This window comes from Triticum urartu, chromosome 2A, assembly GCF_056163025.1.
Source record: "Triticum urartu cultivar PI428250 chromosome 2A, HENAU_Tu73, whole genome shotgun sequence".
Taxonomy (NCBI): domain Eukaryota; kingdom Viridiplantae; phylum Streptophyta; class Magnoliopsida; order Poales; family Poaceae; genus Triticum; species Triticum urartu.
This window is the reverse complement of record NC_141874.1, coordinates 525,474,727-525,498,524: the sequence shown is the minus strand read 5'-3', so window position 1 is coordinate 525,498,524 and position 23,798 is coordinate 525,474,727. Positions and strand designations below refer to the sequence as shown.

The 23,798-nt window shown below is 50.3% G+C and overlaps 1 protein-coding gene across 1 annotated transcript; it reads right to left on the bottom strand.

Annotated features, from left to right (window-relative positions):
- Window positions 1–1,176: 1,176 nt before the first annotated feature.
- On the bottom strand, window positions 1,177–5,459 carry LOC125538417 (putative lipoxygenase 5). Its single transcript, XM_048701674.2, has 7 exons — window positions 4,897–5,459; window positions 4,018–4,536; window positions 3,435–3,758; window positions 3,230–3,315; window positions 2,682–3,094; window positions 2,325–2,591; window positions 1,177–2,237 (listed from the first exon to the last, which is right to left on the bottom strand). Exons 1-7 carry the CDS (start codon window positions 5,276–5,278, stop codon window positions 1,484–1,486), a joined length of 2,745 nt encoding a protein of 914 aa, XP_048557631.1. The 5' UTR covers window positions 5,279–5,459; the 3' UTR covers window positions 1,177–1,483.
- Window positions 5,460–23,798: the final 18,339 nt, after the last annotated feature.

Below are 23,798 nucleotides of genomic sequence, written 5' to 3'. Positions count from 1 at the left end.
GACACTGGAGGGGACTAGGGTTGTACAAAGTCGGTTACATAGAAAGGAAATAGTATATCCGTCCACCTAGCTTGCCTTCCACGCAAAGGAGAGTCCCATCCGTACTCGGGAGAAAGTCTTCTATCATGTATCTTCATGGCCCAATAGTCCAGCCCATGTCCAACAGGCCGGACGCCCGATGACCCCTTAGTCCAGGACTCCCTCAGACACATCCAAACCATAAAACAATAGGCACTAGTGTTCGATCTTCATTCGACAACTGCTCCGAGGCCTCCCTCCTCGGTCATGGAAGTAGCAAAGCGACATCGGCATAGTGATGGCCTTTGTCCCCTTTACGTGGTGTCCAAATCATGGACGCATATCTTCTTTAGTCCCATTGCCCGCCTTTCATGGAGCTGTGCTCGTGAGGCTATAGGTCCAAGGGGCAAGGCTCAGACCTAGGTGACTTTCTGGACACGAAGGCTCCATATACTAGGAGGAGGAGATGCCCATTTCTGTTTGGTGTTCGCGGCAATGATCTAGACCTTATGGATGACATCACAATAGTATGGCTACCGAGAAGGTTTTGTGTGATGTGTCGCTGACTTTGTGTTTAAAATGTTGTTTTTTATGTAGTATCGGCGTTCGTTCTGTAGGCGGCGGGACATGGACTCGCTGGGTTGCATACTGGATGGTCTGCAGTTCGTCACCCATCAACTCTTGGCGCCCCTTAGTAGTGTCCTGCATTGTTTGTTTTCCACTTTTAGGTCATGTTTTTTTTGTTGCCCCAACAGACTTATTGTTTCCTTTCTTCATACTTGGATGACTTGTGTATGAACGTGCGTTGGTGCTTTATTTATAAAGCGGGGCAAAAACCTATTTCAAGATATTTAGCTAAACGATTCCGGTTTTTACTGGCAGTCTACACAGTTTTCCCTTTCGATGTTTGGTATGCCTTTGTTCAAAGTTTTGCATTATGAGTTGGACCAATGCAGCTGGGCCAAGTGTGGATCTACTAATTGATATTGTACATATAGTTACAGTAACATTACATTTCGTTGAATTAGTTTCCATTGTGATGTTGTTTTCTAATGTAGGCCAACCAAGTAAGCCATGACAAAATTGGCACTGGATTATTTTGAGGTATTACTCTGAATTACTTTCCATTGTTATGATGTTCTCAAGCAAGTTTTGAGCTAGTACTCTGAATTATTTTCCATTGATTTACACATGTTTCAAGCATCTGTCGGAATCCCTTTACTATAGGAACTTACAAGATCATTTACACATTCCACTATATTAGCATGCCCCAGTTTTTGAACAGAAAAAAAATGCAATTAAATCTTCTCCTATCTGGGCCCAAATCAATGGCGATTCGGCCCTTCACGGCGAGGGCCCAAATCAATGGCGTTTCTCTCTTATCTACTTTCCCTGAGACGTTCCCTGCCCAAAGTATATCGAGGCTGAAAAATTCCCACGGTCCCTTGAATTTACTCTCTGCGGGCTAGATGGTGACGCTGTTCGGGACGCCTCGGCAGGTGATGCCCGGCCCGGACGACGGCGCCATGAGCTCGTACGGCAGCACGCCGGCGCCACAGCGGTTGCGCCGGGAGGGGTCGGCGTTGCGCCGCTCGATCTCCTCCTCGGCGCGGCGCACCTCCGCGGCGAACTCGCGCGCGGCAGCCAGCGCCGCCGGGTCCGCCGTCCACTCCTCGTTGGGCCGCTCCCCGAGGTACTGCTCGTCGGCGGAGTGCGTGGAGAGCGTGTCGATGACCGTCATGAACGTCGTCGTCTGCGTGAGGCTGGGCAGCGCCGACAGGTAGAACCGGTGCGGGTCCGCGACGAGGTGCTCGTACTCCGGGTCGCCCTCGGCCGGCACCAGCCGGCGCATGAGCGGCGGCCGGTTGGGGATGTAGCCGCCGAGCGGGTACTGGCCGAAGTTGAGCGCCGCGTGCTGCGCCGAGCACAGCCACACCAGCGTGGTGAGCAGGGACGCGAGGTCGCCGGCCGTCGTGAGGCGCGGCCACCACGGCGCGTCGCGCTTGTCCGGGTGCCCCACCTGCACGGCCTCCGTGTACCACGACTGCAGCTCGTAGTCGTCCTGCACGGCCTCGTCGGACGGGTAGTAGGCCGCCACGTAGGCCTCGCACCACCGCGCGATGGCCGACCAGAGGAGCAGCCCGTCGGTGGCGTAGGGGTAGTCCTCGATGAGCAGCCGGAGCCCGTGCGGCTGGCTCGCGTCCTCCACCGCCATACCTCTGCGACAAACCAAGCACCAAATGAATTTTTGTGCTACTGCAACGGTCGATAGGAGCAGAGCCATTTGAAGTGAAGCTTGTAGGTACCTTCCGATGAGGTCGGCGGGGAGGCCTTCCTGGTCGAGCCGCCAGAGGTTGTCGTAGGCGAAGGAGCTCATCTCCATGCAGTAGCGGCCAGGGGTGAACCCCGACTCGATGACGCCGTCTCCGTTTATGAGGATCTGCCGCGCCAGCGCGTTGATCTTGAGCGTGTAGCGCATGTGCGGCTTGAGCAGCTTGAAGATGGGGTGCATGGCGCTCATCTGCCGGTGCGCCGCGATGATGAAGGGCTCCATGCACGCGTGCGTCCTCAGCCTGCACCGCCAAAACGATCGTTCAGCTCAGTTCGTCTGCCACCATCGCCGGCAGTGGGAATTCTGAATCGGTATGTTCAGAGAGGCGTACCAGTGGTTGATGAGCTGGTGGACGCCGGCGTCGTTGGAGCAGACATGGGCCTTGGCGAGCTGCCACAGCCAGATGCTGGTGGCGTCGGCGGGGGGCGTGAACACCCGCTTGGCGCGCTTGCAGTCGTCGGTCATGGGCGGCAGGCACAGCTCGATGGCGATGGGCTTCAGCGTGCCCCCGGCCGTCAGGAAGAAGAGCGTGCGCGTCCCGTAGGCCTTCCGGCCGTCCAGCGAGTTGATCCGGTCCAGGAAAGGCATGAAGATGTCGTGGTAGTCCAGCATGTAGAGCTTGTTCTCCTCCAGCGCCTGCTGCACCGACATGCCGTCCAGGTTCCCGATGATGTGCTCCTCCGTGATGGCCGACTCCGGCGGGCCGTAGACAGCCGGGTCAAGCTTGCTCACCGGCGGGAACACCTAGAAAGAAGGCGAAACGCTTTCCTCAGGCCCATTGCACGCACAGAGAGAGTTTGCAGACAGCAACGCACAGTTGTGCAGCTCTGTTTTGGAAGCTGCAGAGTTGCCGTGTTCCGCGCGAGAGGGACGGCTTACCTGAAGCCGCTCGATGTTGACGGGGTTGATGCCAGCCAGCGCCTGCCTCGCGAACTCGTCGTCGCGCAGCCACGCGAACTTGTCCTCTGCAACAACAGGCCAAGCCAAGAAAACAAAACAGCGTCAGTACAAAACAAGAAGCCATGGCGTATCTTATCGTATCTCAGTGGGTGATGGACGGACGATTCGGTGGAGGGCTTCTTACTCTTGATGATGTCGGGGGTGTCGTAGCGGAGGAGGCCCTCGCTGTTCTCCTGGATCTTGCGCACGAAGGGGATCTTCTGGAAGAGCTGGTCGTGGAGGGCCTGCTTGAGGCGGAGGCCCTCCTTGAAGAGGTTGTCGACGTCGTGGAAGCCGGCGAAGTCGCGGCTGTCCGGCGAGACGGAGCTCACCAGCAGCGGCATGAAGTTGTGGAGCAGCGCCTTGATGGCGCCCTCGGACAGCATCTCGTTCTTGCCCTCCTCGAACTCCTCGTCGCGCGACACGTAGATGGGCTCCGGGTACTCCACCCTGCTCTCCGCGCCCTCGTCTGCACCCAAACCAAACGCAACGGCCGCGGCGGGTCAGTGTCAACGTCAGTGACGATCGGGTGGTTCGGATACGAAAGCAACGCGCCGGAGCCGGACCGACGGTTTCGCTCCCGCCATGTCGGGGACGACACTGTTGCTATCGGAGAATTTATTGGATGGATGGATGGATGGATCGGTGGAGTCGACGCCGACGGTGGTGTCAAGGCAAGGCGGCCATCAAGGAGAAGAGAGGAAGAAGGAGGAGGGAAAGCGACTTGCCTGTGACGGTGCTTGGCCGTGCCGTCCGCATCCGGCGCGGGTACGGCAGCTTGTCGCCGCCGAGGACGGGGCGCTCGAACCCGGCGCCCTTGTCCGGGTTGCCCAGGTCGTTGTACACGTCGTAGTCGTAGGCCCGGTCGGTGATCTTGCGCACGCCGGTGCCGCTGCCGCGCAGCTCCTTGAGCTCCCGTCGCCGGAGCTCCCTCAGCCCCGGCGGCGTCTTGGACGGCAGGTAGGGCCTGTTGGTGAAGAAGACCCGCGGGGCCGGGTCGACGCGGGTGGGCTGGACCCACGAGTTGCAGGTGAAGTGCGCCGGGCCGGACGGGAAGCCCTCCACCAGGATGCTCTCGATGAAGAACTCGAGCTGGTGCTGGTTGAGCACGGTGACCGCGCCCGGCTCGCCGAAGGCCGCGTCGACGGTGAACTCCGCCGTGTACACCACCAGCTCCGCCTTGACGTCCCGCTTCTCGAACCACCCCACCAGCTTCGACTTCTTGCTCTTCTTGGGGCCTCCCTTTCCTGGCAACAGCAGAGAAAAAGCGAAGATCCACTCAGCTCAATGCATGCTTGCATCCAATGATTCGCTCTGATTTTGATACTCGAGACAAACATGCCACATGCGGGGAAGAAAAGAAGAAAAATCAAATCAATAAACAGAGCGATGGGTAGGTTGGTACGCTCGGTTTCCATGTGGACACGATGACTCGAAAACGAAGGCGCGCACGCGCAGGTCAAGAGACACCAGCTGGAATATTCTCGCCCCTGGAGCTGAGGCGGCGAACGGAAAGCGGGGGAGAAGAAAAGGAGAAGCTCGAAGATGCAGCCGACGAGGGCCGCGGAATTCAAACGCGGCAGGGAAGCTTCGCGGCGGTGGCTTACTTGGGTCTGTCTCCGTGCTGATGAGCTCGAGCAGGACGCTCCGGCCGACCCTGTCGGCGTAGGCGTCCATCTGCTCGGCGACCTGCTCCTTGACCTCCACCTTGCGCTTCCGGCGCACGGTGACCACGGCCCTCGCAGCCACGCTCTGCGGGTGCGCCTCCGGCCGGGCCACCCTCTCCGCCGGCGCCGGGGTGAGGACGACCCGCTCGGCCAGGGCGCCCACCGGCGCCTTCGACCGCACCGTCCTCCTCCCCTGCCTCCCGCCGAGGCTCGCGAAGCAGAGCCCGCCGCCCCCGCGCTCCCGGCCGCCGCGCGGCGCTGCGGTGCTGGCAGAGCCTGCTGCCTGCAAGAGCGATCTCCCCACCAGCTCCATCGGCGGCATGACCGTAGAAAGAAGCTCCCCCCCTCGTCGGCGCAGTAGGCCAAGGTTAAGATCGCTCGCCGGACACGAAAATGGGTCAAAGCAGCTGGCCGGGGAGGGGGGGTATGTTTCTCGCTCTGGATCTTGGACCGGACACCAGCCCCTGTTTTCTTTTCTGCTGCCTTTCTCTCTCGTAGTGGGGCTGGGAGCGCATTATATATAGGCGCTCGCGTCGCGCGCGCTGGCGGGCTCGGGGCTTGGAGGGAGGAGAGCGAAGGGTAGCTAACCCAGAGCGGCAGAGGGAGCGCGCGGTCGTGCGTGCGAGGGCTGGGAAACCACGAGCGCGACGTGGAATCATCCCCGCGCCGGCCACACGTGTTCCATACATGCATCCTGCGCACGCTGAATAGAAAAGGGCGGGCGAGCGAGCTGCGCGGGTGCGGGGCCGAGGCTTCGGCGCAGGTGAGGTGCCGGTGCCGGTGCTGGTGCAGCTGAAGCGCGGGGATGGGTTTCTGTGGCTGGTGATTCGGACAACAAAGCCCCCCGGTACACCCTCAATAAAACCCAGGGGGACGGGCGGGGCCGTCGGGTGGTTCGTCGGGCGGACCCGCCGCCCTGTTTCATCGTTTTAATTGGTGTTTGTAGGTGCATCTTGATGAAAACCGGTGAGCCCCGACAATTCGACGCATTGGTACGCCAAGCATCGTTTGTTCATAACCAGTGTTATGTTAGTCCAGAGAACATGGGATGTAGTAACAAAAATTACACTTCCTAGTGTATAACAAAGCGGTTAGAGCATCTACAGCCGAAGACGTCAAATCCGGACCTCTCAAACGCCCGCATCCGTGGGCAATGACCGGGCACTTCTCATTTAGGTGCGTCCACACCTGCGTATCTCAATTTTGATCCTTCATATCCATGCAACACATGCACATTAAAAAATAAACCTACGTGGATCATCGAACTAGCACAAAATCTAGTTAAAACAGGCATAATTGTAGCATAAACGATCATCGGACAATCAAAAGATGCAGTTTCAATCGAACAGTACCCCAAACATGCGATATTTTTTTAAACAACAAGGAAGGGCGGAGAAAATCACCATTTCCTTGCCACCCCCTTCCCCCTTGCGGTCGGCGGTGCTGCTTTCGCTTTCGGGGTATGCATTGGCCGTCGGAAGGTCGTTGTCGGTGCTTGAGTCTTCGTAGTCGTTGGACAACTCCATGTGACCCCCGGCAAGCCTTCGGAGTAAGCGTTCCTGCTCCTCGGTGTGCCCACCGGCGTTCGCCGGTGCCTCGCGCTCCGACAGCTCAATAGCGAGCCGGAGCGCTTCGGTGTTCTTCCGCCGCAGTCGCCTTCTATTCGTCTCCGTCGTTATCAGGGAGTGCCGGAGGACGGACGCAATGAGCGCGTCCTCGGGACCGAAGGGCGCGCGCGCGAGTGCCCGCCGCCTCGTCGATGCATCGCCCGTCGCCATGGCCTCCCTCGCACGTTGCCGCTTGTGCCGTGCGACCCTCGCCTCCGATTCAGGCGTCCTCGGCCGGGCCGATACCGGCCATAGTTGGCCGAATGGGCTGGGCCGGGCCGGCACAGCCCGACCCACATTAATCGTGCCTGGCACGGCCCGGCCCGCCATGGCACGATTATTAGTCAGGCCGTGTTGTGCCGGCCCACGTTCTTCCCCCTCCGGCCCAAGCACGGCTGTCGGTGTCAAAACCGGCGGATCTCGGGTAGGGGGTCCCGAACTGTGTGTCTAAGGATCCATGGTAACAGGAGGCAGGGGACACGATGTTTATCCAGGTTCGGCCCCTCTTGATGGAGGTAAAACCCTACTTCCTGCTCTTGTTTATATTGATGGAGTATCAAGTACAGAGTTGATCTACCTCGAGATCATATGTTGTGGTCTAAACCCCACAGGTATGATGAGTAATGTCATCATAATCTACCAACTAGCCTGGCCTCGGCTCATATAATGTACAAGAAGCCTAGGATAACAAGAGTCCTAGTTGAATACGTCAGTGGAGAGGAGTCCTTGTCTTGATCACCAAGTCTTGTGGAATCTTCCTCGTATATGTCATCGGCTGTCCGAACTGGCCCATGAGTAAACGGCCATGGGGGTCCTCGTTCTAATCCAACTAATCGGGAGACGATGTGATGAGTACCCCCTAGTCCAGGACACCGTCAGTAGCCCCCTGAACCGGTCTTCAAGTTGGGGACACTCCTTGGTTCTTCCGAACTGTTCTTCGTCTTCGGTTGTCGGTCTTGAAAACTGGTTCAACAAATCTTCCCATCTTCTATCTTGAGGATTGCCGAGCTAAATCTAAAGATCTCACACGTCGGGTATCCGAGGAGCCCTTTAAGTCTTCGACCTTTATCAATGCCTTGTTATTTTTATGCCACACCTCGGGTTTCAAGTTGTTCCCGGGCGGCAGTGTCCTCTTGCGTCCGAGCTCCAACGCCGAACTATATTCGAGGTATCTTTTGTAGACGAGCACCAACGCCGGGCCGCTTCCGAGCTCCAACGCCGGAATGTATCCAAGCTCCAACGCCGGACTATGTCCGAGCTCCAATGTCGGACTATATCCGAGGTACAACGCCGGACTATGTCCAAGCTCCAACGCCGGACTATGTCCAAGCTCCAACGCCGGACTATATCCGAGGTGTCATAGATCACCTTGGTTCAAAAAAGTTGAAGGAGTTTAGCCGAGCTTAATGCCGGAAATGCTCTCTATGGAACCAGCCACTTGCATCCGAGCTTTATGCCGGACTGCTTCCGAGGTGGTGCACCACCCCGACTGCGGGCCGATTTTTTGTCAATATTTTTGATTGGTGCAATTTATTCCCTGCCGAGATATATAGCCAGTAGCCCTCAAGGTGTGTATCGCTCTAAAACCCGAGATGCACCTGAAGGATGACATAAGACCACTGATCCCAGTAGCCCCTGAGACTCAGGTTGATTCACAAAATCGGCCTGAGGATCAACTCCTAACTCGGGGGAATACTTCGGGACACAAAAAGCGGTGTGCAAATTCCTCGAGACTCAGGTTGGGTGCGGCCGACCAACCTGAGGATCATAATCTCCTCGAAAGCTATATTGCACTTTAAATTTTCTGCATTGGATTGTCAATACAGTAGCCCCTGAGACACTGGTCGGGTGGCAACACCAGATCAGCGGATCGATACGCCCCTTTCAATATTAGTGAATGATAAGCCCGAAGCCCAGTAGCCCCCGAGCGTTAATGTGGGCACGGGTGGCCGAATTAAGGATCGATATCCAGAGTAAAACCACAAATTATGTGTAATGATTCTACATATCCAAGTACTTTACATCACTAATGCCCGGATCCGCATTATACAAAACTTTATTGACCGACCATCGGCTTCAACCTCCTCGGCCAGAAGCCGGGGAGTGTTTGTCCTACTTTATTAAAGCTGTTATAAGGGTAAATATTTATGGAAAATAAGGCAATCCGGCCATACAGTTTTATAAACAAAGGTACGCGGAGAGATATGTTATATTACTTAATGTAAGAAACATCTTCCAAGGAAAATAGTCTCGCTATCGGTTCCTTTCTTTGGGTCGTCATGCTTATCATGATCATGAAACCCCACCTCCGATCAATGTGGGAGGAAAATATTGAGGATTTAGTTCGGGGAAAGTTCCCAAACTCTGTGGTATTAATGAACCAAATTTTTTTACTTCCGTCATTGTCGACCAATGTGATCCTTTAAGATCGCTAGCTTTCGGCTTCACCCAGTCTGAGGTACTAACTCGGATGACCCCGTAGTAACAATCACAGAGGTGCTCCCTTTACCGCCTAGCCGAACAATCAGGAATGTAGGGGTAAGCACAGGAGCCAGGCAACCCAGCTTGGCAAAAATCTTAAGTCAAATTGATGCATATTTATGGCTTTATAACGATGATTATGGAAGGTAGCCCTTGTATATGAAATACAAATGACGATGATATGTTTATTTTGACTCCGTTGCGACCATTTATCAGTTGAAAGTGGCCCATCGTCGGCTTCTACCCCTTTGTAGATACTACGCAGGGTGTCTCCGCAATAACAAGACAACCCTTAGCCGACGTCTCGGTGCCCAAAGGCGGTTGTGTTAGCGGAAACGAGGAAATCAGATATGCGGGCTTTATAACTTTCACTTAGTCATAGGAGTTTTAAACTGGGGAAGCTAGCTATGAGCCCCCGGTTAGTGTTTGGCGACATCTGAGGTCAAGCCGTAAACACTTCGGCCAATGTTATGAATGGCCCGTCATTTAACACAGTCATTGGATCGCTGACCAGTTTACGCTTATTGTGACAGTCAGTTTTCAGCTTTCTCCACTGAGGTGCTTAACCATGTGAGCTGGAAGCACAATCGCAGTGGTTCTCCCTTTGCACACCTAGCCAAACAAAGCGGAACGTAGGAGGCAAGCACAGGAGCCGGGTAACCCAACTATTTGACCGAAGACACAATTTGAAACCGATGCATATATAGCAATATCCGAGAATATTTTTGCCGAATCTCTAAAGGTGTCCGGCGTTGCACTGCAAGACTTATGCTGAAAACACACAAATAGTTTAAAAGTGCCATAAGCTTGGAAAACCAAAAAATGTCAATAAAAACTTGACGTCCAAATAAGATCAAGTGTTCGGTGCCAATCCAAAAATTGGAAAAAAAAACAAAAAAATGGTGCTTCTATCGTACTTTAACATGACACGCCCGATCTCAACACGTCAAGCGGGCCAGCCTATGGCTTCGAGCTCCTCATCCCAAAGGCGAAGTACTTCTTCGAGGCCAGTTTAGCGAACTAAACTCGAGCGGCTTTTTGGAGAGAAGACAGGCTTTCCAGCTATTAACCATACACTCGAGTCGAAAAAGGAGCGGTAGAAAAAGACTTTGCAACGACCAAAAAGAAAACACATTTACTATAAAACAACTCATATAAATTTTAAAAGCCCCCAAGCGACTTGGGTAAAAGAATTTTATGTATAATGATTGTATGTACTGATGTACTTATATCATATATGTGTTCACCTGAACTTTAAACGCGTCTTAACCGACCGTCGGCTTCTCCCTCTTCGGTCAAGGACCGAAAAGTGTCATGTACTCCACCTGTCGAAAGTATCGATGGTGTTTCCGATAACCAGGCAATCAGGCCATATGGCTGTAACAAACAAAGCGCGCTCAGGGAACTTATGCTATATTACTGACGAAGTATAACAAGCATCTTCGAAGAAAATAGTACCTCCACCGATACCTTTCTTCGGTTGCTCATTGTTACTATGAGACTTGTGCAATAATTTTTTGTACTCATGAGTTGCCGACCATTATTGAAAACAATAAGAGCGCTAGCTTTCGGCTTCACCCAGTCTGAGATACTAACTCGGATGACCCGGTAGTAACAATCGCAGACGTGCTCCCTTTACCGCCTAGCTGAACAATCAAGAACGTAGGGGTAAGCACAGGAGTCAGGCAACCCAGCTTGCGAAACACTTAAGTCAACATGGTGCATATTGTGGCGTAATACACGAACAAGGAACGAAGCCGTACAAGTATAATCATATGCAAGAGGAAAGGCTTCACAAAGGAAGCCCCCAAGTAAACGGGGTATTTGAATTTGCTTGCAACAAACAAGGTTTTGACAAAGAGACTTTTTTGCAAATGACTTTTTGTCAAAAAAGCATAATGCTTGGTTGAATCGAACGAAATTTAAAACTAAAGGTTTTTAAGCATGGAAGCGACTTAGCTGGTTAATGTGCTCGGTGTCGATGCACGGCCCGGGCTTACGGTGGGACAAGGTCCCAGCCCCCAAGCCGGTCCCGAGGTGGCAGAGTGAAGAGCTCGGCACTGCAAAGTGGCGACATAGCACGGCCAATGCAGGCCGACAGTGTGACGCCGAAGTCCTCGGCATGGCTTAATGAAGTAATGACGAAGCCCTCGGTCCAGCCGAGGTGACGTGGTACGTCGGTACGCCGAGGTGACAGCGCTGCCCGACCCGGATCCTTTACCTATGCAAAGAAAATAGTGCAAGCCAAAGATAACAGGAATAAAAAATGTTGCATAATTAATAATTTACGCAAAGTGAGTAATAAAAGAAATATGGCCCGTCTGCCGAACACTCAATGAGGTAGAGCTCTCTCAGCGATGCCGAAGTCCCCGAGGCAACAAAACATGTCGGTATGGCGATTCGACCAACAAGGTGATCACGCGAGCCGATTGGGACAACGACGTCGGCTTGCCAAAGTGACCGTGTGACGCAGTCGAAGTCGATCACCCACACACATAAAATAGTGTGGTCCAAAAAGGATAATTGCTTTTCGCAAAAATAATTTATTGAAAGAGATGTGGCCTGGCGCCGAAATCATGTCGATGCAGGGCGTCGGCGTGACGCGGTGAAGGCGTGGCTAAGCCTGAATTCGCAGGCCGGTTTGAGTTCCGGATGCGGCATTCGCCGAACTGTATACGGAAACTGACCGAACCACCACGCGACCGTTGTTAATGCGGCCACCATTTGATAGACCTGTGTACAGATGATGAAATAAACCAGAGTAATAATTCCTTGGGAAAAATAAACCCAAACAAGAAAAAATACTGGGATTAATAGCACCTGGTTTATCTGTTGTAGCAACCTGAAGAAAGGTTACTCCCAAAATTGGGACTCGATCCGCACACCCATTGCCTGATGGGCGATGAAGCGGCGGCATGGCGATGCTGGAAAAGGTGCGCTCGCCGAGGCAAAGCCCCCGGTCCAGCTAACGTGATGAAGCTGGTCGACTGGTGACACCGAAGTCTCCGGAGTAGGTTGAAGAAGGGACGGCGAAGCCCCCGGTCTAGCCAAGGTGACGGAGCAGGTCGGTAAGGAGATGTTGCAGCTGCCATGTCAGCCGAGGTGTTGAAGCAGTTCGGCGTGATGGACATTGGCTTGAAAAAGCAATAGTGCGGCCATGGCGGCGCAGGTCGTAACTTGTGACGCGGTCAATACCGGCTTGATAAAGTGACTGTGCGGCGATGCCAGTGTGCACGCTCCGTGTAATCCGTGGGGCGGCGATGTTGTTGATGATTTATCCTTCGCGATGCCGAACTCTTGTTCGGCTTGCCCATATGATGATCCGAAGAAGTTGATATCGGCTCAACAAAGCGACGACGTGTCTAGCGCAGGTCGACAACCGTGGAGCAATGTTGACGGGTTGGTTTGACACCGGCGCGATGGTGAAGATCATATTGGACAAGACCTTAAAATTAGTGGGATGTGTTTGGGAACAAAACACAATACCCCATACAAAACCTCCTTCAAAAAGGATGTCTGAAATCGCGTTCATAAAAAAGATGAACTCAGGTCGGATTCTTTCTCGCGTAGAAAACATATCTAAAAAAGCGGTCCACTCATCAGACGGTTTCCGGATGTTGAACCGTCGGATCAAGCTGAAATTTGGATGGGTGGTAGATATGAGAATTCCTCAGCAGATAAACGGTTGGGTCTTCCAAAGGACCTCCGAGCTAGGCTTTGGAGACCATGCCCTAAACTTGTCCGGATTCCCGTCCAGATTTGACAGGGCTCCGGTATATCGTAGATTGCCGGAGATTCCTCCATCGGAACTCGACGAAATTTTGCATGGCTGTTGTAGACTTAATTCCGCACAATGCCACCAAACGAATCGTCAAACCGATGCTCAAGGAGGTGGTGGCAGCGGATACAAGTTTGCTGTCCGGGAAAATAGCACGGCCGCCCGAGGGCAATGTTGACGTTGAGCCCCCGAGCTCCATGGATGCTTACTCTACGATCATGATAGAGATCGGAGTTGATGTTGATGAAGGCCCCCATCTGAACATGACGATCGGAGATGGAGCACGGTCCTCGGTCGAGCCAAGGTGACTAGTCGAACCGGCGACGAAGATGCCGGCGTCGCAGTTAATCTGCGGGCGAGCCATTGATCCTTTGCTGATCACACAACGGAACTCTCAATGAAAGCACCATTGTCGGTGTCAAAACCAACGGATCTTGGGTAGGGGGTCCCAAACTGTGCGTCTAAGGATCGATGGTAACAGGAGACAGGGGACATGATGTTACCCAGGTTCGGGCCCTCTTGATGGAGGTAAAACCCTACTTCCTGCTCTTGTTTATATTGATGGAGTATCAAGTACAGAGTTGATCTACCTCGAGATCATATGTTGTGGTCTAAACCCTACAGGTATGATGAGTAATGTCATCCTAATCTACCAACTAGCCTGACCTCGGCTTATATAATGTACCAGAGGCCTAGGATAACAAGAGTCCTAGTCGAATACGTCGGTGGAGAGGAGTCCTTGTCTTGATCACCAAGTCTTGTGGAATCTTCCTCGTATATGTCATCGGTTGTCCGAACTGGCCCATGAGTAAACGGCCATGGGGGTCCTCGGCCCAATCCAACCGATCGGGAGACGATGTGATGAGTACCCCCTAGTCCAGGACACCGTCAACGGCCCAGGAGCCAAACGGACCGACCCGACAGCATGCCAGGCATGCTGGCCCACTAGCCTGATGGCATGCTAGGCTGTTTTTTATTCATGATAGAATTCTATTAAACGGAAACTTGATACATGTGTGGATACATAGACAAAACACCGTGTCCCTAGTAAGCCTTCACTAGACTAGCTTGTTAATCAAAGATGGTTAAGTTTCCTAACCATGGACATGTGTTGTCATTTGATGAACGGGATCACATCATTAGGAGAATGATGTGATGGACAAGACCCATCCGTTAGCTTAGCATAATGATCATTAAGTTTTATTGATATTGCTTTCTTCATGTCAAATACCGGATATCGGAGGAATACCATGTGTGCTATCAAATGTCACAACATAACTGGATGATTATAAAGATGCTCTACAAGTATCTCCGAAGGTGTTTGTTTGGTTGGCATAGATCAAGATTAGGATTTATCACTCCGAGTATCGGAGAGGTATCTCTAGGCCCTCTCGGTAATACACATCATGATAAGCCTTGCAAGCAATGTGACTAATGAGTTAGTTACGGGATGATGTATTACAGAACGAGTAAATAGACTTGTCGGTAACGAGATTGAACTAGGTATGAAGATACCGACGATCGAATCTCGGACAAGTAACATACCGATGAAAAGGGAATAACGTATGTTGTCATTACGGTACGACCAATTAAGATCTTTGTAGAATATGTGGGAACCAATATGAGCATCGAGGTTCCGCTGTTGGTTATTGACCGGAGAGGTTTCTCGGTCATGTCTACATAATTCTTGAACCCGTAGGGTCCGCTCACTTAACGTTCGATAATGATTTTGTATTATATGAGTTATGTGATTTGGTGACCGAATGTTGTTCAGAGTCCCCGGATGAGATCACAGACATGACGAGGAGTTTCAAAATGGTCGAGAGGTAAAGATTCATATATTGGACGATGATATTCAGACACTGGAAGTGTTCCGGAGGTTCCGGGTACATATCGGGTCACCGGAAGGGGTTCCGGGCATCCTCGGGCAACTACATGGGCCTAATGGGCCAAGAAGGGGACAGCCAGCCCCTAGGGGGCTGGTGCACCCCATGTAGGCCGAAATAAGGGGGGAGGAAAGACAGGAAGAGAGAAAGGAAGGGGATCAATTCGGCCTCCCCCTTCCTTCTCTCCTCCCTCCTCCTTCCTTCCCCCCTCCGGATGAATATGGAAGGGGGAGGCCGAATTGGAAGGCGCCCAAGTAGGATTCCTCCTACTTGGGGTGCCCCCTTGGCTGCCTCCCCTCCCCTCCAACCTATATATATATATATGTGTGTGTTGGGGGGGGGGGCACCGCTAGAACACATATCAACAGTTGTTAGCCATGTGCGGCGCCCCCTCCACAGTTTACGCCTCCAGTCATATTCACGTAGTGCTTAGGCGAAGCCCTGCGCGGATTACTTCACCATCACCATCACCACGCCATCATGCTGACGGAACTCTCCCTCGACACTTTGCTAGATCAAGAGTTTGAGGGACGTCATCAAGCTGAACGTGTGCAGAACTCGGAGGTGTCGTACGTTCGGTGCTTGATCGGCCGAAACGAGAAGAAGTTCGACTACATCAACCGTGTTGTCAAATGCTTCCACTTTCGGTCTACGAGGGTACGTGGACACACTCTCCCCCTCTTGTTCCTATGCATATCCTAGATAGAGCTTGCATGAGTGTAGAATTTTTTTTGAAATTGCATGCTACGTTCCTCAATAGTGGCATCATGAGCCAGGTCTATGCATAGATGATATGCATGAGTAGAACACAAAGTGTTGTGGGCGGTGATCATCATACTGGTTACCACCAATGTCTTATTTTGATTCGGTGGTATTGTTGGATGAAGAGGCCCGAACCAACCTTACATGACCACGTTCATGAGACCGGTTCCACCGATAGACATGCAACTAGTTTTGCATAAAGGTGGCTGGCGGGTGTATGTCTCTCCAACTTTAGTTGAATCGAATATGACTGCGGCCGGTCCTTGTTGAAGGTTAAAACAACAAACTTGATAAATCACCGTTGTGGTTTTGATGCGTAGGTAAGAACGTTTCTTGCTAGAAGCCCATAGCAGCCACGTACAACTTACAACAACAAAGTAGAGGACGCCTAACTTGTTTTTGCAGGGCATGTTGTGATGTGATATGGTCAAGACATGATGTGATATACGGTATTGTATGAGATGATCATGTTTTGTAAAAGTTACCTGCAACTGGCAGAAGCCTTATGGTTGTCGCTTTATTGTATGAAATGCAAACACCATGTAATTGCTTTACTTTATCACTATGCGTTAGCGATAGTTGTAGAAGCAATAGTTGGCGAGACGACCACGACGCTACGATGGAGATCAAGGTGTCAAGCCGGTGACGATGGAGATCATGACGGTGCTTTGGAGATGGAGATCAAAGCCACAATATGATGATGGCCATATCATGTCAGATATTTTGATTGCATGTGATGTTTATCTTTTATGCATCTTATTTTGCTTAGTACGATGGTAGCATTATGAGATGATCCCTTAATAAAATTTCAAGGTATAAGTGTTCTCCCTAAGTATGCACCGTTGCGATAGTTCGTCGTGCTGAGACACCATGTGATGATCAGGTGTGATAAGCTCTACGTTCACATACAACGGGTGCAAGACAGATTTGCACATGCGGAATACTCGGGTTAAACTTGACGAGCCTAGCACGTACAGACATGGCCTTGGAACACTGGAGACCGAAAGGTCGAACGTGAATCATATAGTAGATATGATCAACATAGAGATGTTCACCATTGAAAACTACTCCATCTCACGTGATGATCGGATATGGTTTAGTTGGTTTGGATCACGTATCATTTAGATGACTTGAGGGATGTCTATCTATGTAACACCCCGGGTGACATGCTACAATAAACTCCTTTTAATGATGCCACGTCATCATAATTAAAATTTGCCGATCATCACTTTGTCCCAAACCGACCTCAAATTCAATTTTAAAGTAAAGTCAAATTATTAATTCCTCAAATAGAAAAAAACTAAAATGTTCATATTATTCTAAAAATTCCACCAACCAGTATGATGTAGAATCCAACACCATTTGGCTCACAAATAAATCCCTAGGAAATTATAAGTGGTTCAAAATAACAAAAACAACATTTCCAAAAATAAACAAATGGTTTTATATTTCCAAATGCCCTCAAACCTTGGGTGCTTCTTCAAAGTATTGCATTTGATTTATATGCCAAGTCTCGATGCGAACAAAAGTATTTTACTATAGAAATAAAATCCAAAATAGGAGCAAATAGACAGAAATATGAGTTTAAAAGAAAGAAAGATAAAAGTAAGGACCCTAATCTAGTGGAAGTATTAGCCCATCTAGCACCATGGCCGGCCCAACCCAACTCCCCCGTCCTCATCTTCTTTCTCTGTTCACCAGGACGTCGTGGTAGGCATCCGGCGGCGCCACGGCCGCGCTTGGCTACGTGCCGGCCATCCGGCTACCCCCTATACTCCTACAAGATGCCGCGCCTCCCTCCCTCGAACCCTAGCGCTCTCAATCCCCCTCCTCTCATCCCTCTCCTCCCCACAGTGCGCAACCATCGCCATCATCGCCACGGGGTGCCTCCCCGCGCGCTCCCCGACCACCCTGCACCCTAGGACCGTGTGCATTCGCTCCAAGATACTCCGCTGATTCACCCAGGACTAGGAACTGGAGCCGGAGCCCCTGCCTCGCCGGATCCATGTCATCCTTGACCTTGCACCCGTCGGAGACCTCCGTCGAATTCGTCGTCACCGGGCCTCCCCCGAGCTTGCTATGCACCTCTACTGGGACCCTGTGAGCTGCCGCCTCCTCCCCCTCTATCATTCTCTTAATTTCGTCGCCGTAGACGCTGCTGTCCACCTGGCCCGAGCTCTTTCCTCCCGCGCGTGCACTGCCTGCGGCTACGAACGCTACGGATCGCGCTCGGCGCGCTCACTGGCCGCTCACCCGCCGTGGCCTCACAGCCGCCCGCCCGCCATGTTCTGCCTCGTCCGCACCGCCGCTCCTCACTGGCCGCCGTGCTTCCCCGGTGCAGGCCCGTCCCCTGCTGTTGAACTGCTTCTGTTGCAGTATTGCTGCGTCGCCGCCGCTTCTTGTGGCCTCGCCCGCTGCTGCCTGCTGCCGTCGTAGCCCCATGCGTGGCCGCTCCCGCTCTCCGTCGGCTCAGCCCGGCGCCGGCCCTGCCCGATGCCTGCCGCTCCCTGTTTTCCGCCAACCCCGGGGCACTGCTTGCTAGCCACCAACGCTCCTCTGAGACGCCGCGCGCGTGAGCCCAGTCGTGGCCGGCTTGGGTCTCTGCTCAGTGGACCCCCCTCCCCTATTTAATTAGGGGCCTAATCCCCCTATTACACTAATCACCCTCTAAAAAGGACTATTACATACGGGCCCCACTTTTAATTAAACTAAATTAACTATTTTTAGTACCCGTGTCAATGACATAGGGGTCCCACCGTTCACTATTCACCAGTTGACTAGTCAGCGTTGACCGCTGACTAGGTAGTCAACACGGTCCAATAACCCCACTTGTAAGCCACTATGGCTAGCTCACAGTGTGTACACATAACATTTACCTATTTAATTTCCAAATTAAATAAATTCCAAGTTTTCAGAAAATGTTAAAACTTGCAAAAATCATAGTAATTAAACCGTAACTTCGATGAAAATGGTTTCTACATTAAAGTTGCTCAGAACAACGAGAAGAATCCGAATACCCAGCCCGTTCGTCCGCCACGCATACCTAGCATAGCAAACACGCAACTTTCCCCCTCGGGTTCATCTGCCCAAAACGCGAAACACCGGGGATACTTTCTCGGATGTTTTCCCCCTCCGCCGGTATCACCTCCTACTACGTTAGGGCACACCTGGCACCGTTACTTGTCATGTCATGCATCGATATGCATCTGTTTGCATTATGTTCATTGTTTCTCTCCCCTCTTCTCCCCGGTAGACTATGAGACTAACGCCGCTGCTGGCGCCCCGATCGACTACGATGTTGACGACCCCTCCTTGCCAGAGCAACCAGGCAAACTCCCTTTTGATCAAGCCGATATCGCCTATTCCTTATCTCTACTGCTTGCATTAGAGTAGTGTAGCATGTTACTATCTTCGGTTAATCCTATTCTGTTGCATAGCCTGTCATTGTTGCTACAGTTGTTGATACCTTACCTGCAATCCTAAATGCTTAGTATAGGATGCTAGTTTATCATCAGTGGCCCTACATTCTTATCCGTCTGCCATGCTATACTATCGGGCCATGATCACTAGGGAGGTGATCACGGGTATATACATACTACACTATTATATATGATACATGTGGTGACTAAAGTCGGGTCGGCTCGTAGAGTACCCGCAAGTGATTCCGATGTGTGTGGGGGGGCTGAAAGGATCGGTGGCTTCGTCCAGGTAGTGGTGGGCCTGAGTTCTCGACGACCCTCAACTGTTACTTTGTGGCCGAGCAACAGGGCAGGTTGAGACCACCTAGGAGAGAGGTGGGCCTGGCCCTGGTTGGCGTCCGCGGTTACTTCAAAATAACACGCTTAACGAGATCTTGGTATTTGATCTAAGTTTGGCCACTGGCCTATACGCACTAACCAACTACGCGGGAACAGTTATGGGCACTCAACCTCGTGGTATCATCCGAAGCCTTCTTGACGTCAGTGACTGAGCGGCGCGCGCCGGATTGGACTGGAACACATGCGCTTCTATTAAGGGGGCTAGGTCTGCTTCCGCCCGCGTAAGCAACGTGCAGGTGTGCAATGGGCGATGGGCCCAAACCCCTGCGCCATAGGATTTAGACCGGCGTGCTGACCTCTCTATTGTGCCTAGGTAGGGCTGCGACGTGTTGGTCTTCCAAGGACGGGCATGACCCAGGAAAGTGTGTCCGGCCAAAGGGGATCGAGCGTGTTGGGAAATGTGGTGCACCCCTGCAGGGAAGTGTATCTATTCGAATAGCCGTGTCCCTCGGTAAAAGGATGACCCGGAGTTGTACCTTGACCTTATGACAACTAGAACCGGATACTTAATAAAATACGCCCTTTCAAGTGCCAGATACAACCCGGTGATCGCTCTCTCACAGGGCGACGAGGGGAGGGTCGCCGAGTAGGATTATGTTCTACGATGCTACTTGGTGAACTTACCATCTACTCTCTCCTATATGCTTTAAGATGGAGGCTGCCAGAAGCGTAGTCTTCGACAAGACTAGCTATCCCCTCTTATTCTGGCATTCTGCAGTTCAGTCCACAGATACTACCCATTTCATTGATACCAATGCATATGTAGTGTAGATCCTTACTTGCGAGTACTTTGGATGAGTACTCACGGTTGCTTTGCTACTTCTTTTACCCCTTTTCCCGGTTATTGCGATCATATGATGGAGTCCAGGAGCTAGCCAGAGGATCCCGAGGATGTTTCTACGTGGAGTTCGGCTTTGAGGAGTAGTTAGGATGTCACTGGAAGGAGGCCTCGCCTTTTCGATTGTTGCTACCTTTGTGCTAGCCTTCTTAAGGCAAACTTGTTTAACTTATGTCTGTACTCAGATATTGTTGCTTCCGCTGACTCTTGTGTATTCGAGCTATGTATTCGAGCCCTCGAGGCCCCTGGCTTGTAATATTAAGCTTGTATTATTTTTAATTTGTGTCTAGAGTTGTGTTGTGATATCTTCCTGTGAGTCCTTGATCTTGATTGTACACATTGATAACCCACAAGTATAGGGGATCACAATAGTTTTCGAGGGTAGAGTATTCAACCCAAATTTATTGATTCGACACAAGGGGAGCCAAAGAATATTCTCAAGTATTAGCACCTGAGTTGTCAATTCAACCACACTTGGAAACTTAATATCTGCAGCAAGGTATTTATTATAATATTTGCAGCAAGATATTTAGTAGCAAAGTAATATGATAATAGTGGTAATGGTAGCAAAAGTAACGGTGATAGTTTTGTAGTGATTGTAATAGTGGCAACGGTAAAGTAAATAAGCGAAGAACAATATATGAAAAGCTCGTAGGCATTGGATCAGTGATGAAGAATTATGTTGGATGCGATTATTCATGCAACAGTTATAACATAGGGTAACACAGAACTAGCTCCAATTCATCAATCTAATGTAGGCATGTATCCCGAATATAGTCATACGTGCTTATGGAAAAGAACTTGCATGACATCTTTTGTCCTACCCTCCCGTGGCAGCGGGGTCCTATTGGAAACTAAGGGATATTAAGGCCTCCTTTTAATAGAGTACTGGACCAAAGCATTAACACATAGTGAATACATGAACACCTCAAACTACGTTCATCACCTGGAGTGGTCTCGATTATTGTCACCTCGGGGTTGCCAGATCATAAAACATAGTAGGTGACTATAGACTTGCAAGATATGATCAAGAACTCACATATCTTCATGAAAACATAATAGGTTCAGATCTGAAATCATGGCACTCAGGCCCTAGTGAAAAGCATTAAGCATAGCAAAGTCATAGCAACATCAATCTCAGAACATAGTGGATACTAGGGATCAACCCCTAACAAAACTAACTTGATTACATGATAAATCTCATCCAACCCATCACCGTCCAGCAAGCCTACGATGGAATTACTCACGCAGTGAGCATCATGGAATTGGTGATGGAGGAAGGTTGATGATGACAATGGTGACGGATTCCCCTCTCCGGAGCCCCGAACGGACTCCAGATCAGCCCTCCCGAGAGAGATTAGGGCTTGGCGTCGGCTCCGTATCGTAAAACATGATGAATCCTTCTCCCCGATTTTTTTCTCCCCGAATGTGAATATATAGAGTTGGAGTTCAGGTCGGTGGAGCACCAGGGGGCCCATGAGGCAGGGGCGCGCCCCCCACCCTCGTGGACAGGGTGTGGGCCCCCTGACGTGGATTCATCTTCCAGTATTTTTTATATATTCGAAAAATAATCTCCGTTGATTTTCAGGTCATTCTGAGAACTTTTATTTCTGCACAAAAATAACACCATGGCAATTCTGCTGAAAATAGCGTCAGTCCGGGTTAGTTCCATTCAAATCATGCAAGTTAGAGTCCAAAAGAAAGGAAAAAGTGTTTGGAAAAGTAGATACGACGGAGACGCATCACACATTTGTGTGTATGATTAGTGTATGGTCAAATCGAGGGCGTCACAAGTTGGTATCAGAGCCGACTGCCTGTAGGAGTTCCCCTTCCAACTCCTTGGCTGAAGTTGAGTCTAATCATTCCAACACTTTTTACTAACATGGTTGTGCGGCTTACGGCCCCATGCCGCCATTGGGTGATATTAGAATCTTTTATTCCTCGACCTATACTCTGGGACTCTGATCTCTCTTCTATTCGGGTTTAAATGAAATTACTAAATCTAACATTAGGATCTCGTGATCACTTTCACCCGGAGAGCACCTTATTACCGATGATCGTCTGCTGCACCAGAAGATTCCGAAGATAATCTCCAATGTTCTCTCAAGACACTTGTGCCACTGCCTTTGCAAATTCCCTACCAGTATTATATCATTATGGATAACCACATGCACTTGCCATTCTTACATTAGTCCCTAGTTACTCTTGTTATTACAAGATACCTCGAAATACTCGTTGTTCCGAGAATCCTTGTGCCTACTGCCTTGCAGTTCCTTGTCACCTGAATTGTCCGACAAATTAATCCTCACACACACACCGAGGATTTGTTTCTCCCCAGTTCATGTGTTTCACCAACGTCTTCGAAATACTATTTGATCTTTCAAAAAATCCTCAACAGCCTATTGTTCTTGAAATTCTTGCTTGCTTGCATTATGGTTAATCCCATAAGTATAGTAATCTTATTGGCATCCTTTATCACTATCATTCTCGAGTCCATTGATTCAATACGTTGAGAATGTTCACAATCGTCAGTCGAATCCTAGGATTATCCTTTGGGCTCAGACGTCATTTGGGTATGAGCTGGTTTTGACCAATCAATGCCTTGAACGGTTGTGCTTCTAAGTCTATTGAACTTATTCATTTTCGATCAGAACGATTGCTTCTGATCCCTTGATTTGGAAATCATAAATTTCTTTGCATTGAGCTTTGAATTACTCAGTTGTTTCTATATTCTCATGCCTTTGCATTCCTTCTTCCTCTGATTGAGAACCAATACTCACATCAGCCCCGTTGTGGACCGCCATACCCATTGCTAGATTATTATCTGACAATGTCCTTCACAACCAAAATTCTTGTGAGTTCTTTACGTGATACATAATGCCTTTGGTAAATTGTATCCTCTACTTTTGTCAACCAAGCTCTACTTTTGAGATTGTGTTATTTACTCCTAGAGTTCGTGGTATATGTTCCTAAGATGCCTTGATGGATTGAACCTATACCTTCCCTAAAACCATATGAACCCGAAAGTTTTCACAAGTTACACCCTTCTGGTGCTTTACCAGATAATTTTCTATCCTACAACTTCTTTGAAGACAAGAAGTGAATGAAAGGTTATGTATTAAAGAAGTGGGAGTCGACCTTGAACTTTGTGTTCATGCCCATGGACACAATGTAGATCTTATCATGGAAGCTTCTCGTAAAAATATAATTACCCCCTTGTTATAAGTTCATCTTGTATCTGTGGTTTGATAATTTACATATGTGGTTTCGACCATTTTGTTCTCCTTCGATTCCATTTCTTAGACAAGTCAAAGCACTTCTCTTTTGTAGATCAATACATCTCCACAACCCCTATTTCGGTCCTCCTTTGAGTATTACCCTCTGGTATCTCAAGAATATCAAAGAGCTATGTTGCTTCCTATGAGTTTTCATCTAGTATTACTTCTCACCGATTCTAGATTTTCCACGAGTTCCGAGTTGTTAAACACTCAAGGACACCGATAATTGAATCGTTTCCGTACTACAATTCAAAAACTCTTAGTAATCTTCTTTACTTATGAGTTTGTACCCGATCACGCCATTCCTTGCCTGTTTGGCTATATCATTTTCATGATGATTTTAACTGTACTTCCTGGTCCTTATTCCCGAAAAACAGCTTTCGACAATGAGTTA

Bases quoted from the DNA above. Each gene is read 5' to 3' on its own strand.
- LOC125538417 (XM_048701674.2), bottom strand. From the start codon at position 5,278: ATGCCGCCGATGGAGCTGGTGGGGAGATCGCTCTTGCAGGCAGCAGGC. The intron at 3,095-3,229 runs GTAAGCCGTCCC...CCTTCTTTCTAG, and splicing joins TCAACATCGAGCGGCTTCAG to GTGTTCCCGCCGGTGAGCAA. The intron at 2,592-2,681 runs GTACGCCTCTCT...TTGGCGGTGCAG, and splicing joins CACCAGCTCATCAACCACTG to GCTGAGGACGCACGCGTGCA.